The sequence below is a fragment of the Drosophila erecta genome, unplaced genomic scaffold (genome assembly GCF_003286155.1).
Source record: "Drosophila erecta strain 14021-0224.00,06,07 unplaced genomic scaffold, DereRS2 tig00000092-arrow-pilon, whole genome shotgun sequence".
Taxonomy (NCBI): domain Eukaryota; kingdom Metazoa; phylum Arthropoda; class Insecta; order Diptera; family Drosophilidae; genus Drosophila; species Drosophila erecta.
In genome coordinates this window covers 19,319,464-19,344,776 of record NW_020825207.1, presented here as the reverse complement: position 1 = coordinate 19,344,776, position 25,313 = coordinate 19,319,464, and the positions used below count along the sequence as shown (strand labels likewise).

General features: G+C 42.4%; 4 protein-coding genes across 15 annotated transcripts in view; 1 reads left to right on the top strand and 3 right to left on the bottom strand.

Moving 5' to 3' along the window:
- Window positions 1–14,975, top strand: part of LOC6548759 (TBC1 domain family member 24) — a 39,397-nt gene extending 24,422 nt beyond the window's left edge. For 4 of the 12 annotated variants that reach the window (XM_026981199.1, XM_015156542.2, XM_026981200.1 and 1 more), the window contains exons 4-12: window positions 6,259–6,461; window positions 6,530–6,734; window positions 10,849–10,973; window positions 11,035–11,363; window positions 11,427–11,598; window positions 12,761–12,847; window positions 14,044–14,202; window positions 14,269–14,489; window positions 14,557–14,975. In XM_026981199.1, coding sequence (XP_026837000.1) covers window positions 6,259–6,461; window positions 6,530–6,734; window positions 10,849–10,973; window positions 11,035–11,363; window positions 11,427–11,598; window positions 12,761–12,847; window positions 14,044–14,202; window positions 14,269–14,489; window positions 14,557–14,698 — 1,643 coding nt within the window. In that variant the 3' untranslated portion in view covers window positions 14,699–14,975. Of the gene's footprint in view, window positions 1–2,763; window positions 3,558–6,258; window positions 6,462–6,529; window positions 6,735–10,848; window positions 10,974–11,034; window positions 11,364–11,426; window positions 11,599–11,900; window positions 11,931–12,760; window positions 12,848–13,326; window positions 13,384–14,043; window positions 14,203–14,268; window positions 14,490–14,556 lie in introns of those variants that run through there. The other 8 variants (XM_026981197.1, XM_026981198.1, XM_001974053.3 and 5 more) reach the window with 8 other exon arrangements.
- Window positions 14,976–16,950: 1,975 nt separating this feature from the next.
- Window positions 16,951–18,513, bottom strand: LOC6548760. Its single transcript, XM_001974054.2, has 3 exons — window positions 18,181–18,513; window positions 17,627–17,785; window positions 16,951–17,551 (listed from the first exon to the last, which is right to left on the bottom strand). Exons 1-3 carry the CDS (start codon window positions 18,230–18,232, stop codon window positions 17,328–17,330), a joined length of 435 nt encoding a protein of 144 aa, XP_001974090.1. The 5' UTR covers window positions 18,233–18,513; the 3' UTR covers window positions 16,951–17,327.
- Window positions 18,514–18,713: 200 nt separating this feature from the next.
- On the bottom strand, window positions 18,714–20,398 carry LOC6548761. The gene is made up of 3 exons (XM_001974055.3): window positions 20,141–20,398; window positions 19,866–20,039; window positions 18,714–19,258 (listed from the first exon to the last, which is right to left on the bottom strand). Exons 1-3 carry the CDS (start codon window positions 20,190–20,192, stop codon window positions 19,038–19,040), a joined length of 447 nt encoding a protein of 148 aa, XP_001974091.1. The 5' UTR covers window positions 20,193–20,398; the 3' UTR covers window positions 18,714–19,037.
- Window positions 20,399–20,830: 432 nt separating this feature from the next.
- Window positions 20,831–21,911, bottom strand: LOC6548762. The gene is made up of 3 exons (XM_001974056.3): window positions 21,782–21,911; window positions 21,530–21,724; window positions 20,831–21,036 (listed from the first exon to the last, which is right to left on the bottom strand). Exons 1-3 carry the CDS (start codon window positions 21,840–21,842, stop codon window positions 20,831–20,833), a joined length of 462 nt encoding a protein of 153 aa, XP_001974092.2. The 5' UTR covers window positions 21,843–21,911.
- Window positions 21,912–25,313: the final 3,402 nt, after the last annotated feature.

The following is a 25,313-nucleotide window of genomic DNA, read 5'->3' as shown; positions in this document are numbered from 1 at the left end:
TCGGTTCAAGATATTTATAGCGCGTGCTAAAAAGTCTGAACAATCTGGCAAGCCAATGCTCGTTGACTTCGTTGTCCCGATCCCTTGAATTAATTGCTACGAATAATTTGCTCAGGGCGCCAACTGATTTGGACAAATACCTTCATGGGCACATGTAGGGGTTTGTTTGTGGAAAAGGAATATCGCATTGTCCCAACATCAAAGTTTGTACAGATCATTTTGGGGAATTAGGTAAATTGCTAAGTACTACGAACCGCAATTTGCAACTCTCCAATATATTTGCATCTAAATTTCCAGGAATAAATAAACTCCTTTATCGGATATTCTCATTTTTAATGATTACCAATTTATTTTTGTGTTATCTTGATTGCGCACCCTTATATTATACGTTTTTATTTGCATTAAATTAAATTAAAATACACCAAATTACTTTATAAACACAATATGAGTACGTTCCTCGTAATTATTAGATTTTGTCCGTCCTCTTTTTTCGATTCCTGCTCCCACTTAGTCATCGTTTTGCCAAGGTATGACACTTTTCGCCATTTCGAAGGTCTTTCCTCAGGTGGCTTCCCACTTCTCGTTTATGTTTTAGACCCCAATCTCGATTCGCCCAACGACGCTTGTTGTGCGATGCAATTAAGCCGAAAACGCTGACAATTTGGAAGGGAAACGCGACACAGGAGGGCACTCAGCAGCAATAACAACATTAATCTGCAGTTTGCCAAACTGAAAAACGTTGTCAAATTAAATTTAGCTGCAGCCGGCAATTGTTTTTCCCAGCTCAGTTCAGTTGGCAAGCGATGCGGTGCCAATGTCGTCAGAGGGGAAAATGTAATAAATTGCACTTGCAATTGCAATTTGCATGCCCAGAATGTGTTTTTGTTGCCGCTAACCTTTCGCTGTGGCCCCTTCAACGCGGATATTCCTTCTTGATTCTGCTTAGGTCTATTGTTTGTTTCCTATTGCTAAAAATTGTACATTAGATCATGTCACAATTATTTTAGACCTTTGGTGTGTCGATGTCAAGCTGAAGATTTCGCACAAGATGAAGAGTGTGGTTTTTCTTTTAGATCGCTTAGATCGCCTACTACCTTAATGCGCTCTCTAGAATTAGTAATTTATGCGAATTAAATTTAGCAGAATGTCGCGTTAATCATATAAGTGGATACTCACGAAGCTCCTAATAAACTACGTCAATTATTATTGAAATGAATCAATTAATTGAGTAATTAAGTATTCCCGCCCGCTGCAAAAAGTTCTTTTATATTTTTACGATTCTTCGATCCCTGCAAACGAACAGATTATAAAGATAGCGATTCAAACTTTATCTGCAATTGCTTTACGGCCACTTCACTAATATCAATTAAATGCTATTTAGGCTCTGAAAGCGTATTTTGGTAGACTTTTTATAGAACCCTTGATTTCAGCAGACTTTTACCCCATTTAATCTATAACTAGAGATGAATGATTGCGCAAATTGGGTTTGTTTTTCCACCCCACGTATGATTGGCAATGTGGGACTCAACAGATTGCTCAAGGGGCACCAATTATAGATCTATACCTGTTCTATAGGTGATACAGGGCACTTTTGTGTCGTCGAAAATTTTGGCAGTGCCTCCCCATAAATACCCGGAATATCCTACAAAACCAGATACAGCCAAAGGTAATTGCCGTCAGTCTTGTTTGGGTTTTTCTATGTGTATACTTTTAACATTTTGGTTAATTAATCATTTGCAGTACGAGAGTGTCGAGAAAAGCGTTTTTCGCAGTGGGCAATGGCCACGCGCTGTTTGTTTTCTCATTTTATTTATACATTTCTGGCATAAACAAACGGCTGACTTGGTTTTATTTAATTTTGCCTGACAAAACATGTGAAAAATCCATTCGAGAATACGCTAAAAAAAGATGGGCGGATGATGGGGTAGAAAAAATATAATAAAGCCACTAAAAGTGTGTTGAAATGCGTTATAGCAAGCGGGCATCACGTGAGTGTTGAAAATTGATATTTGTAGCTAGTATTTTCTCGGAGTGCTGGAAATCGGGTCTGTGGGTCGTTAGATTAATGTAAATTATCGTAATTGGAGGTATGAAATGGCAAGAGGTAGACAAATTAACAGTTTATTGTTAGCTGTTGCTCTAAATATAACTCCTTGCGATTCTTTATCTTTTGCACTTGATAGCTTCAGAAGACTAAATCGAAAGTGTTCTCAGTTCAGTGTTAGTAAATATATTACCAAATATATGGTTCAGCCTTCGCTTCCTCCGTGGAAGCTATACAAAATATTCCACATAAATATTTACAATAGAATATAATTCTCCTTCGTTTTCTGTTTGCACAATGTGCTGCTAAGACTTGTTCCGAAACCCAGAAAAAACACTTTCTGAGGCTTCGCCATAAATTTGATTTTGTGGCATGGAATTTTCCTTGCCAAACACTCATAAATCCATGTTACGTATATGCTAAGCAGGAATGCCAGAGAATTCTCTTCTCGCCTGCCATTTTCCAAGTTTTTCTGCGCCTTGCTTACGAAATTTCCCACAAAAGCTATTTTCACTAGATTTGGGTGTTTCTCTACCCCTCTCTTCGCTCCGAGAGCGGGAGAGCAACGGAAAACAGCTGTTCGCTCTGTGGCGCCCGACAGTGAAATGCATAAACAAACGAAAAGAAGCAAGGAAAACAGAAATAAATCACAAAACAGAATAGCCAGAGCAGGAAACCACGAAAAAGCTCTGCAGCAAAGCTTGCACGCGCCAGGTTTCCGATCGCTCTCGTTTCATACGTACATTCTTCGCGGGGAGCTTTCATTGAGAAGGCTCGCGAATGAAACCGGCCTGTCCGCCGGAAAATATCTGAGAAGCCCGGACGCATCCGAACGCTCCGCACGTAAGCCCGTCCGAGAACTCGCCGTGCTCCGATTTTCTTGGCCGCGATCCAATCCCCGCTAGCATCGCGCGGATGCGTAATGACTTGAATTCTTCCAGCCGCCGTGGAGGTATTAAAATTGCTTTTCGATACAGCCAGAGCCCGCAAAAAATGTGATCTGAGAATTTAAATGCTAAATGTGCTGCAAATTAAATTCAAGCGCTGCCGGCGTCGCTGCTCGGGCGACAGCTAATTGCAGATCGCAATAAATTAAAACAATAAAAGGCAGCAGTGAACGGAGTGTACGAGTATAAAATACGAAAAACACAGAAATTAAGCAACACAAGAGAGAGACTGAAATCTACATAAACGATGTCGTTCTCGGTGCCAAAAAAGCGAGTGAACAAACAAAAATTTAAATAAAGCAACAAATAACAATAAAATAAAGGCGACCCACCCGTCGAATCGAAAGAAACACAAACACAAATCGAACGACAGGAGCGATTCGAGAACACAGAGTGAAAAATGGTTGGCAAAGTCTTGGGCATCAAAGACTTGGAGCAGTTCAGTAGCCGGCGCAGCAGCGTCTACGTCGATCCCGAGTGCGACAAGTTCTTCGAGCTGCCGCTCTTCATCGCGGCCAGCTCGAACGACATCACCACCAAATGCCAGTGCTTCCAGTTCAGTCCAGGTAATACAACCCGCGAGCACGACAAAGTCCAATCTTTAGTTCAAACTAAACCCAAGCTCGTGGATCACCGCTTAAGTCGGGGTAAAATGCGCTAAATACAAGGTTTAAATCCACAAATGGGTTCCTGTTGAACATAGATACTACTTGACAGAATAAAAATGTGCAATACTTCAATTTATGTGGCTCAGAGGCTCTAAAACTGCTGTGGACCCCGTCGTTTTTCGTTCTTTGAACACTTGACAATTAGCCTTGCGTTAATTGATTCAAGGATTGGTACAAGTACTTATTAATCTTGCACTTGACCCGTTTTTTCATAAACTTTGATACTTCAAAAAGATGCCTTGGGTGAAATTCGAATGTTTACTATTACTGAAATCGGTGTATTTAGTAAGTAACGCATAATTCAGTCGTAGGAGTATAGCACCCAGAAAAAATAAAACAGAGCAGCCGCGGTAATAAATCTGTTTTGATTTCCAAAATTCCCAGCTGCAGTGGAAGACAATGAATGATATTTTCGTGTGTGTATACATTATCATACTAATAGCGACAAAGCTTCGGCATTAAGGCAAATGGTATCCGCTACGTTGCTATTTAATTGCACTGCGTTTTGTGCTCCTTATCAGATTGCACACTTTCTTTCAATGGCGTTTAGCGGATTTAATGTGAGTTAATCGCTGCTGCTTTGTCTTGGGCGTTATAAGTACGATAGTAAACTGACATAATATCCAATTATGCGGAATGTTTTGAGCGGTTTGTTTCGCTGTCGCAAACAAATGAAATTGATTGCATTGATAGGAAAACTACTGCATACTGCATCTGTTGTAAGTGGAATGTGCAGTGCACGAGTGTATGGTGACGATATACACCATATATATCGCAGTTTTCCATATTCGTTGCTCGAAAAATGCAAATGGATCCGCGAGATGCCGTAGATGGGGATTAATTACCCCACAAGCGGCACAGCGACCGAACGAAGCTCCACCCAATTATACCAGTTTTTATTATTATTGCGTTTGCTGAATGAAAACACACTCACCCCATATCTTATCGCATTCGAGCAATTTGATAGTTCTCCCCGATCTTTATTGGCCTAATGCTAAACGATTTGTGTTTGAGCGATATTCGAACCTATTTTCAAATCGCGGGAAACGAGCTGGCAAGCAAATCAGTGGGTTCTGCAGCTCAGTATCTGATTTTTGCCCGATATTGATATGGCGCTGCCCGGCGCTATTTCCCTGGATTTCCACCTTATCAGTTATCGACGATAAGAGGGGCATGCAAAAATCGATCAGCTGTCGCCGCCTGTAATGAGACATGTCCGCAGTGCAATCAATTACCCCCACACCGATAGCTAATCAATAAGTGGCATTGAGGTGGCCACAGACACGGGTGGAGCAGGGTGGGGGTCTCGGCGTTGTCCTACATACGCAGTTGACCAGCTGACCGAGGTGATAGTAGATCTACGGCTGTCACCCAGTTGACACATCATCTCTGGGTGAAGTTGGGGGGTGTGGATACAACGCAGCCCAAGTGTTCGTACAGAATGCCCTTAATCCCATGGCACCTAATTAGAAACAATTATTTAATGCAACAAGCTTCTGATTTACCCTTAAAGCATTATATTTAAGAATTCCAGTAATATCAGCACTTAATTACATTTCTAATGCACACGCCGATTGGCTGTTGACTCCAGGCTTTCATTTCAAATGTGGTAAAATATTGAGGAGATGCCATTGGTTGGGTAGAATTATTTCTTTCTGGGTTCTTGATAAGGCTTAAAACATTTAAAGGCGATATCGGAATTTATTTCTAAGAAAGTTGCCAAAGACAGAAACTTTTGGGGGACCATGTCAGAAGAATTTATAAAGTAAACTTACGTCACTGGTTCCTATTTGGAAAAATCTGGTTCCAGCTCCTTTCTGCAAACTAGTCAAAGAACATTTGCTGGGTAATACATTTGTTGCGGCGACACATCAAGTAAATGTTCCGATTTCGTACCCATTTTTCACTTATCAGATGCAAGTATTTCTCAAGTATTTTATTTTGACCACTCGCGGCGTGAGTAATGTCGCCACCCTACACATTAAATTTAACTACTTATCACAAGTTCACAAGTGCCTTTTATCTTGAGCTGTGTTGATCAAAAGCGCCTCGCGCCTTTGATGATAGTGGAAAAGGTTCCTTGGACTGCCAGTTGAAAGGCTCTAGAGCGTGATAACCTCAAGAACCTCCATTATTAGCCATAACAAAAACAATCGTGTCATATGATTGTTGTATGAAGTGCCAGAAATAGCCAAAACGGCAGCCTCGACTACTTGAGGTCTTCGTGTTCGTGCTTGGTCGCATAGTGTAAATAGTCGAAGGATTAGTTCGAGTTAATGACCTAACCTAAGACAGATTAGCTTGAACACTAATCAAGTTAACACTGTATACTGACTCTCCTAATTAAATTGTACTTCAACGCCTTATCAACTGTAAGGACTGGTATCATTCAATGGAATCATGGCAAGGGATTTAGATACGATTTATAGGGAGGTATATGTATTTCGGCAAAAATAGATCGTAGATACACGGTATTTTCGAGTAAAAGGTAGTGTGCATACCGACTGGAATCTATTAATATTCTCCATTTGTAATCTACTCCCACGGAGGAGCTTATGCCATGCCATGTCTAACCGGTGCTCCCTATCTTCCTTCACAGGCAAAGAGCCGGCCCTGCGCTCCTACACCGAGATCCAACAGCTGCTGCAGCAGGGCAAGAAGCGCGACGTGAAGAACATACTCAGGGAGAACTCGTGGCCCATTAACTCCCCGATCCGAGCCCAGCTATGGCCGATGCTGTGTGGCCAGCACCAGACCAAGCAGCAAATGCTGGACGGCTTCTACTGGGAGATGGTTCACCAGGTGGGTTTCGTAGACCAGCTTCCACCCTACATTGTGCCTTATCTAATGTGTGTTTGCCTAACATTCAGGTCTTTGGCACCACGGAGCTGTCGGAGAAGCCGATCATGCTGCCCGCCTTTGTGGACGCCACCCACTGTTTGCCGTACCACTTGACCAGCACGGGACGCGCCGTGGCCGATCGCATCGTGAATGTCCTGGGCTACGACTGCCCCGATATTACCTACAGTCCAGTATTGTATCCCATTACATCGATACTTTTGCATTTCATGTCGGGTGAGTTATCGGAGTGCCAGCACTCCACCACACAACATTCCACACCTATCCATCCGCTGCACACGTGAATGTCAATATTTGATCGAGTCATTTTTATCGCCTCTGCAAGGCACACAGAAATAAGTGGCACAATTGTAAGGCCCCTCGGTTAGCTCCCTATACATCTGTAGGTGTATCTTTATACATATGTAGCTGTGTGGTGTGTATTTGGGGGTTCTAGGCGCGTATCGCATCTGGTTGCAAATTGATGTATCGTGATTTTCTGGCTAATTGAATTGGCCAACATGCAATGAGCCGCCAAATAATTTCTAATGCAAATCTAGTTATTCCTTTGTGCTGTCTGTCGGTACAGTGGAAACCGGCATTGTAGGGCTGTTCAGTCCTTGCGATTTGCATAAGGTCCACATATTTACTATTTAAAAGAGCGCACTGAACTGGTATTGCTTCTTTGCAATCATCCTTGATTAAGTCCACATGTTTTGTAATATTTATATAGCCTTGCGTCTGCATCCAATATAGTTGTATGTTGAACTGTAACCCACTGTACTTGACCATAGTCAAGTGATCAACGTCTAACTGTCTGCTTTAGTTCCGCATTTGTTGTTGCCTCTGGAAAATTGTCCGTACTACTTCATTATCAGTTAATCATTATTCATTGCTGTTATTGGCGACACAATAACAGAATCGAATATTTGACTTTGTTCACTCGGAATTCGGTTTCATCCAGTCAGGTGCGGAGTCGGATCGCCAAATGCGCTGAGTCCCGCTCCATCAATGATGGGAAAAATAATTGAATACGAAACGAACCAATTTAACTCAAAGGGATGTGAAAGTGGCTGTGAAACATTCAGAAACTCGTTTCTGAAATTCAGCACTATAATCGCTCACCGAGTATTTGGAGGTCTAGCGCTAGATTAAGTTGACAGCTGGTCATGCGAGTGACCCATTGATAGCCTCTTAATTGTGGCGATATGCATAATCTACAGAAATCTAATCAATTGCAATTGCTTAGTCCTTAACTAGATTCAATTTTCGAAATAGCGAAACAATATGTCAATAAAAATATAATTGGTAGAAACTTTTATTTCTGCTCCCGTTCAAAATGATCTCGATTCGATTTGACACATATGTGTGCACTTATGTATATTCGGGAGATGCTGATAAGCTGATTTTTTGAGGAGGAGGTCAGACAGCCTGTCATTTCGAAGGTTTGTTTACACTGTGCGAAATACTTTCCCTCCTTTGTGTCTGCCTGGCAGACAAAACTGTTCGATTCCGGTCTAGATTTCGAGGTAATTTCCCATTTTCATTTACAGAACTGTGACCCCATTGTAGAAATAGCTTTATTTTCGTCATAAGCATCGAAAGAAGTAGCAGTGAGACTCCAAGGAGAGGCAACCGAAGGACACTTGGATAAGGAAAATTGAAATGTGCGCTGCGCTCAGTCAACGCGTTTTATGTGGAACGTTCTGTTCTTCTGTTCTCAAGTTCACGAGTCGCACATAAACGAATGTTTAAACTTTAAAGTGGTATAGGTAGCTGTTTGTATTTCGATGTTGACGTCATTGCATTTGCCTTTATTTTTCGCCTCTAGCCACTTAAAGTAAACAGAGCAACAGTCGAAGTAGAACATAGGGATATTGGCGGGCTTCAAGACCTGAATACGTTTATTAGTTACCGACACACATCCAGGGTGGTGCCGCTCCTGAGTGTCTAATAACTTCTACTCCCGACGCTGCTGTAATTTACTTTTGGACAAGCAGCTGTGGCTGTGAGCACTGGTTTTGAAATTCAAGTGCTTATAGTATTTCTGCTTTTTGTTCTGGAATCTTAAAATGGTTCACGTGAGCATACAACGCACGGAGGACCGGCAGCCAAATGCGCACATGTGTGTTCCCCATCGTTTATGGATTTGTTTGCCAATTGGTTCTCCACCGTTCTGCGCCATTCTGGCTCCCCATTGTTCAGTTTGTGTTTTGCGCCCTACCCAAACATCGTCGCCGTGGCATACTTGGCTTACCCGATTTTCGTACGGAGTGCTCATCGCCACATCAAATAGTTGGCAATGCCGGGCACGCACAATTCAGATTAAAGTATATGGATATTGTGATGTACTTGTCTTTAATGGCACGGCACTCTGACGTCAGTCTTGACTCAGGTAGAGAGTGAAAATCGGAATATAGCGCTGCTTCAATTTGCATATTCCTGCCCTCTTCCATTCATATGCATGAGCTAGCTAAGTAACTGAAACGGAGGCGGGTTTCCAAGGTTCCCCAGGTGAAAGAAGGGGATTTGATGTAACACAGGTAAACAGTGTCTATCTTATCAGCTCCATTCGGAAAGCTCTAAAATCCATAGCCGTTATATCTTATAGAGCTGTTCCTAGTTTCATGATGTCTCGTATTCAGATTGGCTTGATGCTGCTCACCGCCGATTAGCAATTCAAAAATGATATTTTCGCTTTTATCTAAGTTTATAAGTGTGTTGTGTGTTTTTTCCGCCTTTGTTTTTGTCTTGCCGTATTTGCATTGTTTATGCTTGAGTTTGCTGAGCTAATTAAAGCAGGAAAGCAGATGGACTGGACTCCTGGTTTCTGTTCGTGTATCTCGGCTGTGGGTCCTTAGGCTATCTTTGCCTATTTTTAGTTGGCTAGTATCTCATAAATAACCCGGCACGTGCTCTCTGCCGTCTACCGACTTAAACTTCTGTCTCATGAGCTATACGACCTTTGTGTGTATTGAAATGTAGCTTGGTTTCTGGTTTTCTGTTTCTTTGGCAGACTCGCTTTTCCCACAGATTTAAGTCGCTATTATCAGCTCTTTGATTAATTTCAATTGAAATTGTTTACTTCTGCGTTCGCGGCGACTGATAATGATGATGAGGGGTCGCTAAAGTTGGCGCTAATGCAAATGCTGGCAGATTATTGCAATTGCAATTGCAGTGTCTAACACACGTCATGCTCTATATAAGGCAAGGGCTCTTAAATATTTAATGAACTTATCACATGTGTGCCCGCACTCCAGCTGCCTTTCCGCAATAGATAAAGCGCAGCACACCACACGTACTCCAGACCCTGCTCCAATCCGCTGGCAAATGAGAGCAATCCGCGGAATCTAAGTCGAACCGCCTGGGGCCGGTGTAATCCACTGATAAGCCGGCATAATCCGCTGATAAGGCGCTTGTTTACCCCGCGGCGTTTGAAACTAATTAAACTTTGTAATGCAGCAAATCAATCCGATGACTCCTTATCGCCTTATCGCCCAGCAAAGGTTCAAGTCGGTTCAGTGCCTAAATTATATTTAAAGTCCCTCCAAGTCCACTCCCCCAACTGAACTCCCATTGCTAATTGACAGCGAGGCGCCCACACAATTACTTCTTAAGTGCCAGCTACGCTAATTTTGAGCTCACGACTGTCTGAAAAACAGCTTGAGCAAAACTCCGACAGGGTATTTATACTCGAACACTGCGACATTGCATAATTTGATCTAATTTAGAAATCAAGTAATCGGAGCGCACATACACAGGTCGCTGGAAAAATGGTGCCGGCTAATTATGGAAATGGCAGAGGGCGTGGCTGGGGCGGGAAAGTGGGGGTGGGGGTGAGGCTGGTCAAAGTGCACTCCACAGACGGATGCTCAACGCATTCTCAATTTAATTTGCGCTGCGTCATTGCGGTAATTTGTGTGTATATAGTAGTGTGTACACCAAACCACCACAAATGCTATAAGTCGAGCTGCTGCAGTTCCACAATTAAATTGGACGCGGTTCTGGGAGGGAGGGGTGCGGAGTGGTAGCTGCATAAATTGTGGCTAAGGTTGAGCCTGTTATTAAATAGATAATTGTTGGAAAACTGCCATACGATCTTTCTTACAAGTGCCAATGGGGCGTATCAAATATCGAATATTACGTATACGCCACGTTGGGTGGCAAGCAAATAATGTGTAGCGGGTAACTATTAATGCAATTATTTTCGAAATGTGTTTTATCAGCTACATATATTCCAATTAACGGAAAGAAAAACATTTCAATAAGAAAATAATTGTCATTAACGTATTTAATGGTAATACAAACACTCTGTGCAAATAATAAATATTGCCTTAATCATATTTTCCAGAGGAGGAGGCTTACATATGTCTGGCCGGTCTGGTCGGTAGCAAGGAGAAGGTATTCATCAATCAAACGAAACTACAGCACGAAGTCACCTGGAAGACGGTGATGCAGATAGCCAAAAAGCACACGGTAAGTAGTAGACCCCCAGTACACCCATCGATCAAATGCTAATCAAAAGTGTATCGTTCAGAAAAGTGCTACTTCGTATTTCCAACGTATTTGCCCAGGCCTGAAGCTGGAACGCATCTTCATGGACTGGTGCTGGTGGATTCTAGCCGGTCTACCCTTCCAGCATCTGGTGCGGATCATGGACTGCTACTTTCACGAGGGCATCAAGGTCCTGTACCGCGTGGCCCTCGTCATACTCAACCTGTTTCACAAGGAGTGCCAGTCGAACAACGAATGGAGTCCGGACAACATCAAGAACGACATTGGCAACGCTTTGATCAAGTTCTGCAAGAAGATACCAGTGTCGCCGGCGAAGCTGCTCCATGCCGCGTTTAGTATTAGGGGACTGAGGTAGCTATGAACTTATTATAAACTATCAGATCAGTTTGTAACACCAGATTTCTTCTATTGCAGTACCCAGTATATTTCTAGAATATTTATCAAGACTGAAATGCTACTAAAAAGCCGCTCCGTGCTCACCAGCGGTTCGAAGCAATTAATCAAATCGCGTTCAAGTGATAATCTGCCCACTAGTCAGTCGCAGGTCAACATCCAAATGATGTCCCACACCCTGACCATCCGGGAGGTATGTGAATTAACCCCTAACCCAATCGACGCCCCCTCCAACCCACCATCACACAGCATACACAGCAAACACAGTACACAGTGCAAAACAGAGTACAGAATACAGAATACAAACAGAACCCGAGTTAGGCAATCCTTCAGTTAGTAATGACCCAAATGAAACCATTCACACAGCACAGCACTACAAGCAAAACACCTTGTCTAATGGTAAACTCTGATTTATTTTTATTCGTTTTCTGTTTATGTTTCTCTCACAACTTCTGCAACTCTGAAACAACGCACCCAATAAATAAACAAAACCAGAAGCTGCACTCCGAGAGCTGTCGCAATTTGGTATGAGGCCGTAAAAAGCTATACAAAATTATTATTGCAAAAGAAGATGCCGATGTTTGATTGATTCTGCTTGTTCTGTTGTTTTCTTTCCACACTGTCTTTGAATGAGTTGAATCTACATTCCATTTGATTAATTTACTCGAGTCGCGTTTCAAAGCATGAAAATAGGAAAGTTTTTAATTATAATTTAAGGCAACTACGTGTACATACGAAAAGTTTTAGTTCGGAACCAACTGGATCAAGTCCAGTTCATTCTCAAACTCCCCGAACTGATTCGACTCGATTTTTGTGTCCGTTCTGCTTCCACTTGACTTTTGTGTTGTGTTGTGTTTTATTTTGTCGTTTATTATTTCGCGGAATGAAATAACTTGTCGCCGCCACTGTTTCGTTACTTATCATTCAAAGCGAATGCACAGCCTCAACAATAACCACACTTATAGTAACCACACCAAATAGCTTTTTATTCGTTTTCGTTGCTTTTTGTTGTAATACAAATAATATATTGCAAAGCCTATACTCACATACAGAAATAAACCAACATAAACCAACAATAATCCTCAAGTGAATTTGCTCCATATATGAAATCAATATATAAAACGTTATTTCTATTTTTCTTGTACTTTTTTTGCTGCCTTGGCAACGAATGAATGAATATTCATATTAACGATACTACAAAAATAATAATTGCGAAATACAATATAAATTTGCGTACGCTTGGTCAATGTATACATACTTTTGAATTCGGTGAAATACATTCCACGGGTTCATTGGCCGCATTTGGGTGCATTCTGTTAAATATTTCATCCATCATGATTATGTACAAACTGTAGGGTGAGAAATCGCCCGGTCATAGAGCCATCGCGATGGGCGTTTACCCCATACACAATCTGAAAAGTCAAGCTTGTAAGAACGAAGATGTAAGTGAAAGTCAAAGTCCACTCCACTCCAATCCACTCCACTCCCACCGAGATACCAACAAAACACACTTTATTCGTATAATATGTATACCTCCAATATGTTTTGAAGCTTTGGCTCACGTTTTATCCACTCACTTACTCCATTCAAACCACATAACCAGCTGCATGTAGTGCCAGAATTCCTTTTTCACCGAATGGAAACTAGTTGATTTACTCCATTCTTAAAGTTTCGTTTACGTTTTAATTTGATTTGCCTTAATTTATTAGTTTTCCGTGTAGTTGGCAATTCTTTCACTATAACTGATGATCTCTGAGTTTTAGACACGTCAACCCGACTCTTTCCTAGAGAAGTTGTTAGATTGAAGGGTGTAGGAGAGTCAGCTAGCACATCTATAAGTCGATTTCATGTGTCCTCCCCAGATCTCATCCGCCACATTCATATAATTTTTTGCTATATATCCATCTATATCTTTTCATAGCATTTTGGTTTGCCGGGCACAAAGAATTTTATAAAAACCTGGACGGATAGACAATTTGTAAGCATTGCATTGCATATTGAAAACCCTCCAACCTGTTTTCCCCCTTTCCATTGCCATTACAATCCGTTCCATAATTCCATTAAAAGTGAATGCAATTATTCCTCGAAACTCCTATCCAAAATTCCAAAAAAGTTGTCATTCCGTGTCGTCTTAGAAAATATTTTGGAACAGTCCCCGTCTATGTAATAGTCTCACTGTCCTGCTGTTATTAATTGTTAGTAGTCTGCATTTCATCTGAGAATCGGAGAGTCGCGCAATAAATAGATTAAATTAAATTCACAACACGCTTACAGTTTGAGAGACGCCGCGCCACAGTTTGAGATGCGCTGCTGCCGTGCCGCCGCCGCTGCTTTCAGTTGGATTTGAAGCACAGTTTGACAGTTTGCGCCACAGTTTATTCTCCGTAGATTGTAGACCTCATCGAGAGTTGCTGCCTCTTATGTGTTACGTAACCCCGGCTTTTAGTTGTCTTTTCGTTGAACTTTTGGCCTTTTAGTTCATGTTCTTTCACTCTAATTTACCCACGCCAACGTATTTCGTTCTGTCATTGGCTAATTGCTACCCCTTTCAATACGTTACTCGTAGTCGTAGCCAAGTTATAGCCTTCAATCGTGTTTGGATGAGTTGCTAACAAATGTGCCATTCGTTCTCCCATAGCTGTTCACGCTGTGGTCCTGGCTGCCCGTGCGGATAACAATGTACCAACCGGTGCTGCTCTACACCACGGAGGAGCACGGCTGCTCGCTCACCACGTTCTACGTTCGTGTGGAGCAGCATGAACCCACGCTGCTCATGATCAAAACGTGCAATAATGAGGTGAGTTACCAGGTTTCTTGATGTGAAAACTTTGTAAATTAAATGCTGCTCTCGTCTTGCTCTTAGGTATTTGGTGCCTACTGCTCCTCGCGCTGGTTTGAAAGAAATGTAAAAGATGACAAGGGCCAGCGACAGGCCTACTTCGGTACCGGCGAGACCTTCTTGTTCTCCCTCTATCCAGAAAGAGCCAAGTACCCATGGGTGGGCATTGAGGGCGACAAGGACCTGGGACACAGCTCCGAGCTGTTTATGGCGGCCGACTCCAAGATGATCACTATTGGTGGCGGGTAGGATTCATGCTGCTGGCTATCACCGCCCCGGGTGCTATTATTCATTCTCCATTCTATCTTACAGCGAGGGGCAGGCCATCTGGATGGACGAGAACATTCGTTTCGGCAAGACGGACAGCTGCAAGACCTTCAACAATCCGCCGCTGTGTCCATCGGGCGACTTCGAGATCCGGGTGCTGGAAGTCTACGGCTTCGTGGGCATCTAAAAACCTCCGTAGTCTGACCGACATTGCCCGCCGATGATTAAGTGCTCAGCAAAACTGCTCGACGTTCCCCCCGCGTTTCCTTAACCAACTCAAACACCTACAGATTGCTTTCGCTGATGGTACCAAGATGAGCAAATGTGTAAACATTTATAAAAGCTGATTTATAAAAATGTATCGAAAGTGGCCAAGCAGCAGTAAATGCCGCCGTCGTCGTGTTAATGTTAAATGTTAATGAAAACATGCAAAACTAAACAAATTATATATTATATAATGGAAATACTCTGTGAGTTCATGTTTCAAAACGCAAAGCTTTGAAATTACAATACCCTAGTTGTTATAACCCCTTTACATATATATACATGATATCTATGCAAGTATATATAAAATGAATTATAATATGTATATTTATATGTAAAGCGTATTTCGATAGCCATGTACCCGGAGCAAAGAAAAAATATTCCTTAAAAATTGAAAGCAGAATACAACACCGGAAAACTTGGGCTGCAACATCATTTTTGTTTGTTAGCGTTATTATTTCATTTAATTTATAAATACTGTATTTTTCTTTCTGTAAACCAAATTTACTGACTTGACTGAATTCGTTATTAATGTTATTAATATTATTATTGCTACGTGTATAGAAAGTGTAACTTGTAAATTGCATTGAAAGCAACTGAATGTTTCTGAAAGTTGTCCCATTTGGTCGCAAAATATAGAGATAAAGTAAAACCAAACCTCTTTCGATTAGTGCTGCTGCTGACGCCAATGATATGCTCAGATACTACAGATATATACTATAACTATTTAGCACCCAAGTAATACATATAAGGCCAAAGTCCTTAGGCAACGGAATTTGTAGTCGGTTCAAAGTCCAAAATAAGTAGAGGTAAAGATTAGGCAGTGGAGAGCTTCCACCCATGTGCAATTGATCTCAAAACGAAAAAGAAAGCGGAAAACAAAGAAATGTATTACAAGTTGAAGGCTTCATAAGTAGGCATAAACAAAAACGGAGAACAATCAATAATTATTTTAAGATTCCATTCCATTTTCAATACCAACGAAATTCTTTGCTCACCTCCACCTCCACCTCCACCTCCTCCTAAAAACTGAAAAACTGCACGTACACAAAATTTTGCACATTTTTCTAGTCAATTTTTATGTTTTACAAAAATAACATGGTGTGTCTCTTTCCATTTCCCTCTAACTGAACACTCATTTGCCTTTGAGTGTCTGCAAATTCCGATGGCTAATGGATCGTTGCACTACTCAAATGAATTGTTACATTTAAACGAAGAACTACAACGAATTGCGGGGAAGGGACAGTAGTGACCACAGATTGCAGAATGCGATGGGTAACACTCCACAACTATTTCATTGAGGAGCTGGTACTCCACAATTCCCGAACCCAAATACCATACCCTACAAATTATTAGGCCCATCCAACAAACCCAGGTCACCTGCAATCAGTGAGAGTACTGAAAGGTGCAGCAGTGGGAAGCAAACTAAATATGAATAGTTTTAGGTTTTAAACAAGCTCTGTGTGTTGTTGTTACTATGATTCAATGTATATGTACGCAGCATTATATAAACGAACTACATTATATACCCAACTACAAAGCAAGTTAAACAAGTTGATCCATACATTGCAAATCTGTTTGTTATTTGTTTCTGAGTGTGCATCGTGTTGAAAAAGTAAATTTTACTGTATTTGGTTGACTAATGCTTACACGCTGATGATATCAATTGTTGATAGAGTTTAAGTCGAGGATTGCTTGTGGCATTGACGCGGCAGTTGTCCTCCATGGGATCATAGAGATTCTTCCGGACAGCGCCAGCATGGACAGTATTTGTTGAAGCATAGACAAACACAATCTTTTGTACATAAATTGTTTTCTATCTGAATTGTTCTCAATGTGTAGTTTGTATACAATATCTTGATAAATATCCACATATTATATTTGAATGTTATTTATGTGTAGCCCAGAAGTGTTATAAATACAATCCGCAGCTGAACCCACTAAGATAATAATCCAAGATGTTATCTGTTTACCCACATACAATAATTTATGCTAGAAACTGGATATAAAGGCAAATCTAGACGTGTTTGTCGATCACGAAATCAATCGACTAGAAATTGAAACAGAAATTGTGTGTATCGGCTTGGAAGTGTTATTTTTATTTATTTTATGAATATTTTGTAATTAATGATCCTAATTGCAATACACATACACATACTTACATACACACGCTAATAGAGTAGGGACGAGTAAATTTTATTCAATAAATTATATTAAATCAAACAAGTATAATTATATTATATAAATATATATGTATGTTAAATCATTTTAGTGGCTGTATAAAAACAATGGAAAGAAAATAAAAATAAAAAGAATAAATATAAAAAATTAGCTTTTTGATTCTCCTGTGTAGTTAAATTTGCAACATAAGCCATCTGCCCTATTGATGTACGAATATGGGGTTAAAGTTCGCGCTCAATGTGTATAATGTGTGTCGTGTTGAATGTTAGTAAGTTGGACAAGAAAACAACAATCTTAAATGCTGAAGTAGATTATGTTTAATAGGAAACATTGAAATACGACCGCTGTTCCACCTCCACTTCCGCTTTTTCCTAGTTCGCAAGTAGGATCAGCAGTCCGAGCACCGAAAGGGCACTGGCCAAAGGAAGAGTGGATAATCCAGCTGCTGCGTTGCACAAGTCCGTGTTGCAGAGTGTGCAGCCCAGGAAATTCATGAAGGGCACCACCGGATCTGGTCCATCGTCGCAACTAATGCCTGTCGGTGAGGCATCGCCAAAGTAGCAGGAGCGCCTCACGAAGCGCGTGTCTCCTGGCACTGCGAAAAGTGCGTCATTTTATGAGGCGTATTCTTGACATACACGTATTTTGCCAAAAGTACATATATACTCACTTCCCTCGTGGTACTTGGTGAGGCAAGTGGCCTCCGCTCCCAGGGATCGCATGTTCGCCACCACGTCGCAATCCGTCGTGGATATGTCATCGCCCACGAATCGCTCCCCACACCCTGGATTATTGACGGAATCGCACTCGTAGCAGGTAATGGCACGGGCTGATGACGACATGCGTATATTCGTGTGTCCACGGAGCACACAGAAAGGAAAACAATGGGTGAGCTTATGGGTAAACAAGTAGATACAACAACTCCTAGTGTTCTGCAACCATAGGGATGAATGCTAAGACGCTAATTGCTTTTCAGATGCCTGTTACTTTAATTTGTACTTTAGTTATTGAACTTTTTAGACTCTACGTAAACAATGCCAAGCGGATAAAGCCCTTTGTATGACTTTCTTTACAGAGCAGTTTCCCACAGAAAAGTCGTTAGTTAAGACGCCTAATTCACTGAATAAATCGCGTCGACAATCGTCTCCTTCTGGGATATTTCCAATATGAACTACAATTTCGGGCCTTCCTGCTTGAGTGATGACTGGCGGGCACAAAGCTCACCTGAGCTGGCCAGCGTGACGAGCAGAAAGAGCGAGGCAAGCACTGCCATCATCGCCCCCGAAAACAGTTGATTCCACTGTCTGTCCGGCGGTCGCGGTGAGTCAGTTCAGCTATAGCTGCGGCAATGGCTATGGCGATGCCGACGCCGATACGTGCTCGAACACAGATGTTGTCTTCTCGGATGCCGGACCGATTTTAATCACATGATAGATGCGCTATATAGCCACAAACCGCCGACCAACGACCACCGGCCACCGACTCGAAGCGATGCACACACGCGACTGAACTAAACAGAAACTGAACTGAACGTGCGAACAATCGCATTCAGAATGTGAATGTGAATTTGATTCTCATAACAGATTTTCACTTCTCCATCGCTCGCATTTCCCTGGCCAAAGCGCGTTGACATAGTTCCATGCCCTGCCCTGCCCTGCCTGCCCTGCCTGCCCTTCCCTGGCATGCCCTTTCCCCGCCCATCCGTTTATTTCAGGCAAGGTTCATTAGTGGCATTTGAACAAATAAACAATTTGGCATTCTGTGTAAAATTAGTTTTTATTAGTTTGTATTCGGATCGCCTGAAATTTGTTTGCCAGCTTTACGGCTCATGTGTGCTGAGGTTGCCCATACGCCATGTTCGCCGTTGATTAGCCATTAATACAGTGGGCAGACTTGGCTAAATGGTTTTGTGGATGGTGTGCTCTACTAATGTGGGCTCCACCTCCACTAATTGATAGTTCTGGGCCTGGGGACTACATCTAAATTGAACTAGGTTTACTTAAGCTACTGTGCCTTTTACTGTTCATTTCATGCTCCACATTTCCATTTCCATTTCCACTTCCACTTCGTCTTCTGTCGCCTCAGAGTAGTTGAGGTGCCAAGAGAAACAAGACCAGACTGGCGATAATCTCCCATTTATCCACTGGACGCCTTTCCGATCCATTGCAGTAGTTCTCGCTGTCGCACACATGACAACTTGAATTCTGCACCGCCGTGAGGGTGGGGTCCATTTTGCACCACACATCGGTGGCATTTACCTCGCCAAAGTAGCAGCCTCTGACGATCTTACGTACGCCATTTTCTGCAGAAGCAAAACATTGAGTTAGTCTACTTTCGGGCTTTTATTTACGATGAATTAAAAATATTTTTCATTGTCCGTCTTAATGGGCTTTTATCCAAAATATCAAGAGATCGTTGGATAGTCTACGAAATTTTTCTGAAATAAGGTCATAGCTGTCTGTATAAGCACGTATATAATATATGACATTTTCACAAAATTAATTTTATTTGTTTTGATTTGCGTCACAAATCATTTAAGAAATTATTATCTGAAAGGTAAATACAAATCTCAGACGAAAACATTTCGAATTTTTAATTGTTATACAGACTTCAGAAACACAGTTTTTTGTCCACTGGTTATCGGAGTGCATTTCTTGAACTGGATATCAAATGGCAAAAGGTCTCCAGATTTCAATGTTAAATTCAGAATATTTTAGTGTAAACTTCTATGAGACATCCTGAGATTAGGGAGACATATATCATTTTTAGCTGCCACACAGGTGAGACAACAAATGCTGATTATGCATCGAACATTCAACATGCGTGCAAAGCTACATTTCATGTGGTGGCACGTCAATTGGTTCATAACAAGTAAAGTTACTATTTGATCAGGATTCGATTAAACTCACCCTTGAACACCCGTTTCAAACAGGCCGTGGCATTCACGCTGAGCAGATCGTTCTCCAGAAACCGCGGTGGAGCAATAAAGGCGCAGTCGAATTTGAAATGGTTCTCGACTTCGAAGTCGTCGCCGCAACTTGCCTCGTAGACGGATTCGCAGGCGTAGCACTTGATGGCGTAAGCTAGTGGCATTGGGAGATGCGTCTTATTTATGGCAGATATGAGATCTCACAAAACAAAGTACAAATTTTACAAGACCAAATCCAAAAAGAACAAAACAAACCTGAGGCCAGCGGCGAGATGAGCGCGCCAAACAAAAGTAAATAATGCTGCATTGTTGATGGGGAGCAAATCGGGTTGCAACCTTTCTCGTTGGTGATTGGAATTGGTTTTATTTGATGGTAGGAACGTAAAATGTAAACACGCGTTTAAATTTTCCTGACTTCTCGATTGTTTCTAGATTTTCCCCGAGTTCCCGGCTAAATTCTTGGTGCCGTCTGTCAGTCGACGTCCGCACACGAAATCGAACTAAAAGAATGCCAAAAGCATTTTCCAAATTCAACTCCTTGCTGTCTTTCTCTTTTTTGTTTAACGCTCTCTTTCTTGTGTGGTGAAAACACCTTATGGCCATTTCGCCTGGCGTCATCGCTCAGCGTTTTAATTTGTCTAAATTTAATGAACATTTTGTGTTAGTGTTTTCCTCAACTGAGTGGAGACTTGTAGATTGAATGGGGCCAATTCCAGAAGTGTGCCCAGGCACGCATGGATTTTCTGCTTCCCCAACGGGAGCCTATCAGTTAAAACTAGCAATTATCTCCCAATAACCGTACAATATCTACACATAAATAGAGTGCGTTTAATGTGGGCAAAAGAGTTTAAAAGGGTGTAACAATTACAAGAGATTCAAAGGATTTCCCACAGGCGAACTCGATATGGCTGCGATAGCTCAGCGGTACTAAAACTGGCTCCTAGCTCAGGCCAGCAGACGGGCCAAGCCAAAGAAGAGGATGACTCCGGCGATGGGGGCCAGGGAAGAGGATCCGTTGCACTTGTCCTCGGTGCAAATCGCGCAGTTCATAAACTTGCTGAGCTTATTATTGGGATTATACTGACAGCCAACCTTCGTGTTGGAGATATTGCCAAAGTAGCAGGACCTCACGATATGAGGGTTACCCGGTTCTGCAAATAATAGGATAAATAGTATTACAAAGTAGCTGTAGCATAACAAGCTACAATGGGCAATCAAGCAAATTGTGAACAAATCACTTATAAATGTACTGACTGCTGTGTTAATGTCTATTGTTCATGATGCATTTTTAGCGACTAATCTCGGACTTTATCATTATAGAGTAATGAATCAGGATGTACATATATTATAAGAGGAATATGTCGCTGATGGTGTTATTATTATCTGTACCTTCTCCATACATTTAAGAGTATGCCACATTCATCATGCGTGGTTTTTCCATAGTCAACATATGTATTATTCATATTCATTATTCATCAAAGTTATTTTGTAATCTTTGATATTTGATATTTTGCTGCTTTAGAAATGAATCATATTCTAAAGTACAAGTGAAAACTCAACATAAATTTCTTAAGAGGGAATGGTTTCGCGTGGGCATCGATATGATAAAATTTGGTTATGGCCGATCCCCATCAGATTACTTACTCTCAAGGGTCCGCTTCATGCAACCGGTGGCGTGTATAACTGGCTTTGGATCTGACCTTTTGAACTTTAGAATGGAGGAAGTGGTAGATGGCTGTATCGGGGAGCAATCCGAAATGAGCACACTATCTGGCTTAAAGTCCTTTCCACACTTGGAATCAATAACGGAATCGCACTCATAGCACCTAATGGCGTACCCTAGGAATTGTAGACTATGTACATTAATTCGAATGGTAATTCCTTTAACTTTCATACCAGTGCAGGCTGCGGTGGCCAAGACGGTGAGAGCCAAGATCATTTTTACACTCGACACCATTTTCACACTCTGAAACTATTTTTTGGACAATTACTTAAAGCAAAGCTTGACTGCACGGCAGTTGGCGATCGTTTGAAAGATTTATTCTGGCGTCCAAACCGTCCAGTCCACTTTAAATTTTTTCATTCAATATTCCACTCACTCGAAGTCGAGTTTCCACTCAAAGTAAACGTGAGTGAGTGCGAATCTGTGCTGCGTGTTTGAGTTTTGTGTTTTTGTAGCCATTTCTCGTAGAATAAACGGGTGTACTAGATTCGTTGAAAAGATCTTGGTCACGATCATTAGCAGAGTCGATCTGGGCATGTCTGTCTTACAATTATTTTAAATTTAAATTAATTTACAATTACAATTTAAAACAAGAATGATATAGTCGAGTTCCCCGACTATCAGATACAAGGTACTCTGTGGAAGTGCTAGATACTAATTTCACAATTTTCTGGTTTCAAAGTTTTTTGGCAAATCTATAGAAATTTACAAGATGTATTCAAAAATGGAAAAATATAACAACGTTTTTCAAAATTCTACGTCTATGTCTCTGGAAGCTGCATGCCTTATCTCAACACTCTAGCTTTTGTAGTTCCTGAGATCGAGGCGTTCATACGGACAGACGGACGGACAGAGGGACGTTGCAATAGCTATAGTTATTGCGATGCGGATACGTCCTGTAACGAACTGTTTGTCTTGGTTCCGCTCTCTACGAATTGCAACGGCTAGCTAAGAGAGTTTGTATGTTCGTCCCACAAAATTTATAGCTTGGGTGATTGCCCGACTACAGAGAATACAGGGGTTTTAGGTTGGAACAGCTTTATTGACAGACTTCTTCAACGATAGACTCCTGCAGTCCTCGCCGTCGGCTGAGCGGCGTCGCTCCTTCGTCGTCCTTCCCTTGTTCTCGATCGCTTACCCGTGCCGGCTGGAATGCGGCTTAGGATGTTATGGTGGGGAAGAGTATCGCCCGTTAGGTCAAGGTGACGCTCTTCCCCGAGCCACCTTTGCCGACCAACGGTACCGTTAGTTCCCGGTCTCTCCGCTTTGCTCGGGTCCAAGGACCATCATTTCCCGTTTGACCTGGCTGCCCTTGACTCCTCCTGCATTCCAGCCTTCTTCGCTGTTGCTAGGCAGCTCAGTTTTAAGACTCCTCACAGTGCTCGAATACAGATGTTGTCTTCTCGGATGCCGGACCGATTTTAATCACATGATAAATACGCTATATAGCCACAAACCGCCAACCACCGACTCGAAGCGATGCACACACGCGACTGAACTAAGCACTCTCCAATAAGGTATCCAGGTTTGCTCTACGGTTATTGGCTAGCAGACGGCGCAGTCGATTAGGAGTTCTCGAATATCCAAATCCAAAAAGAACAAAAACAAGCCTGAGGCCAGCAGCGAGATGAGCGCGCCAAACAAAAGTAAATAATGCTGCATTGTTGTGGGGAGCAAATCGGGTTGCAACCTTTCTCGTTGGTGATTGGAATTGGTTTTTTTGATGGTTTATGGAAAATAATTCAAGTGGCGGGCTTATTCATAGCTCTGCTCCGCGCAATTGAAACGATCCGCACGACGTTTGAGCTTACGAAACATATGTTGGCCCAGACTAAAGCCCAGTCTGGCAACACGGCGTAAACAAGTACTAACGCCAAGACCTTTCCTGGAGGACGATATCTTCTGATATCGTCAGACTGGCCACTCTCGACTTCAGCCTTGCCGCGCAACAAGCTTACGGTATCAAATTAACTTTCCATTGTATCTCTTAATTAAATAAAGCGGTAACTACATAAGTTACCATATTGGTGACCCCGCAATAAACAAAATGCTGAATACCGGAGATTCTGCGCCTGCACCGCCAACTTCGCCTGACTCTGGTGAAATTCAACGCGGAAACAGCGCAGGCACCGTTATCCCTGTTGTCGAGTCGGTTGGCGCCATCAAGCTGCCGCCATTTTAGAAGCAAATTGCGCGGTTATGGTTTGTGCAGATCGAAGCGCAATATCAATGCAGCCGCACTTCTTCCGATAATACCCGCTACTACCATTTAAGTGCTTTGGATGCTGATATAATGACTGAAGTATCTGATGTTCTGGCGCAACCCTCGGAAGTCAACAAATACGAGCACCTGAAGGAGATTATCATCAAGCGATTTACGGAATCACCGGACAGACAGTTGCAGCGCGCTTTACTGGAGCTTGCCCTTGGGGACAAGAAGCCCTCGCAGCTCCTTGAAACGCGACATCGCTGCCATTAATGCCTCTTTAACTCTTCTGCAGGACATGCTGCCTCCCAGCCATTCTCGCCCAGCCGATCGCAACGAGCAGCAACTCCGAGCACCACGGGTCTGCTTTTATCATGCCAAATTCAGACCTGATGCACGAAAATGCTCCTCGCTCTGTGCCTGGGAGCCACAGCAGGGAAACTAAAGAAGCTGTCATCTGTTCAGGCGACTGGTGACAGCAGATCTCCAAGCACTCTCCCCCAAAGGAGCACCGACTTCACATAATCGATCGTAATACCAACGTAAAATTCCTTATCGATTCCGGATCAGTCATCTCACTCATACCTGTTTCGATAATCAAGGGAATGCATCGTCGCAAAGACGACTTCAAACTCTACGCGGCCAACACGTCTATAATTGATACCTACGGCTCGCTAAATCTAACTTTTGTTCTCAACCTACGGCGTAAGTTCACCTGGTCGTTCGTCGTTGCGAACGTCCAATCAGCAATCAACGGAGCAGATTTCCTACGCACCACGGCCTCAACCTCGACCTCAAGGGTAAACGCCTTATGGATCCCTCAAAAGCTGTTTCGACCAAATGAGAAGTTGCAGAAGCAAAACTCTACAACGTCTACAATCAGCGTGCAAAGTTCCAGTGGAATAGATCGCCCGTACTCGAATCTTCTTAGTCGCTTTGTGCAGATCACACGTCCTAATGAGCCTTTAGCAACCCGCATTCATAATGAGGTTGCGCATTACATTTAAACAACGGCCCACCTGTTTTCGACAAGCCAAGACGGCTTACAGGCGAAAAATTAAAAGCGGCACGCCGGGATTTCGATCTCTTACTCCAGCAAGGAGTGATTCGTCCCTCCAGCAGCCAGCAGTCCCTCTTCAACGTCTGCATGGATGCTCGGTTTTCTCCACAATCGATTTTGTGCGTGCCTACCACCAGATCCCACTCGCGCCAGATGATATTCCAAAAACAGCTGTCACTACACCGTTCGGCCTTTTCGAGTTCGTCGGCAAGCCACCCGGACTGCGCAATGCAGCGCAAACCTTCCAGCGCCACATGGACAACCTGCTTCGTGGCATTCCATTCTTAGGATGCTATATGGACGACATCACCGTGTTCTCCACAACGCATGAGGCACCCTCAAAAGTGCCAATTTGGTAAAAGTGAAGTAATTTTCCTAGGGTTCCAAGTCAACGCGAGCGGATTCAAGCCCCCTGTTGAGCCCACGCAAGCAATCAACA

What these genes read in the sequence shown, in the direction of transcription:
- LOC6548760 (XM_001974054.2), bottom strand. Translation starts at nt 18,232, where the DNA reads ATGATGGCAGTGCTTGCCTCGCTCTTTCTGCTCGTCACGCTGGCCAGC. An exon ending in CGTCACGCTGGCCAGCTCAG is followed by an intron (nt 17,786 to 18,180) that starts GTGAGCTTTGTG and finishes TGTCGTCATCAG; the next exon opens with CCCGTGCCATTACCTGCTAC. An exon ending in CACCAAGTACCACGAGGGAA is followed by an intron (nt 17,552 to 17,626) that starts GTGAGTATATAT and finishes CACTTTTCGCAG; the next exon opens with TGCCAGGAGACACGCGCTTC.
- LOC6548761 (XM_001974055.3), bottom strand. Translation starts at nt 20,192, where the DNA reads ATGCAGCATTATTTACTTTTGTTTGGCGCGCTCATCTCGCCGCTGGCC. An exon ending in CATCTCGCCGCTGGCCTCAG is followed by an intron (nt 20,040 to 20,140) that starts GTTTGTTTTGTT and finishes CAATGCCACTAG; the next exon opens with CTTACGCCATCAAGTGCTAC. An exon ending in TTTGAAACGGGTGTTCAAGG is followed by an intron (nt 19,259 to 19,865) that starts GTGAGTTTAATC and finishes TTGCTTCTGCAG; the next exon opens with AAAATGGCGTACGTAAGATC.
- LOC6548762 (XM_001974056.3), bottom strand. Translation starts at nt 21,842, where the DNA reads ATGGTGTCGAGTGTAAAAATGATCTTGGCTCTCACCGTCTTGGCCACC. An exon ending in GGCCACCGCAGCCTGCACTG is followed by an intron (nt 21,725 to 21,781) that starts GTATGAAAGTTA and finishes TACAATTCCTAG; the next exon opens with GGTACGCCATTAGGTGCTAT. An exon ending in CATGAAGCGGACCCTTGAGA is followed by an intron (nt 21,037 to 21,529) that starts GTAAGTAATCTG and finishes TATTATTTGCAG; the next exon opens with AACCGGGTAACCCTCATATC.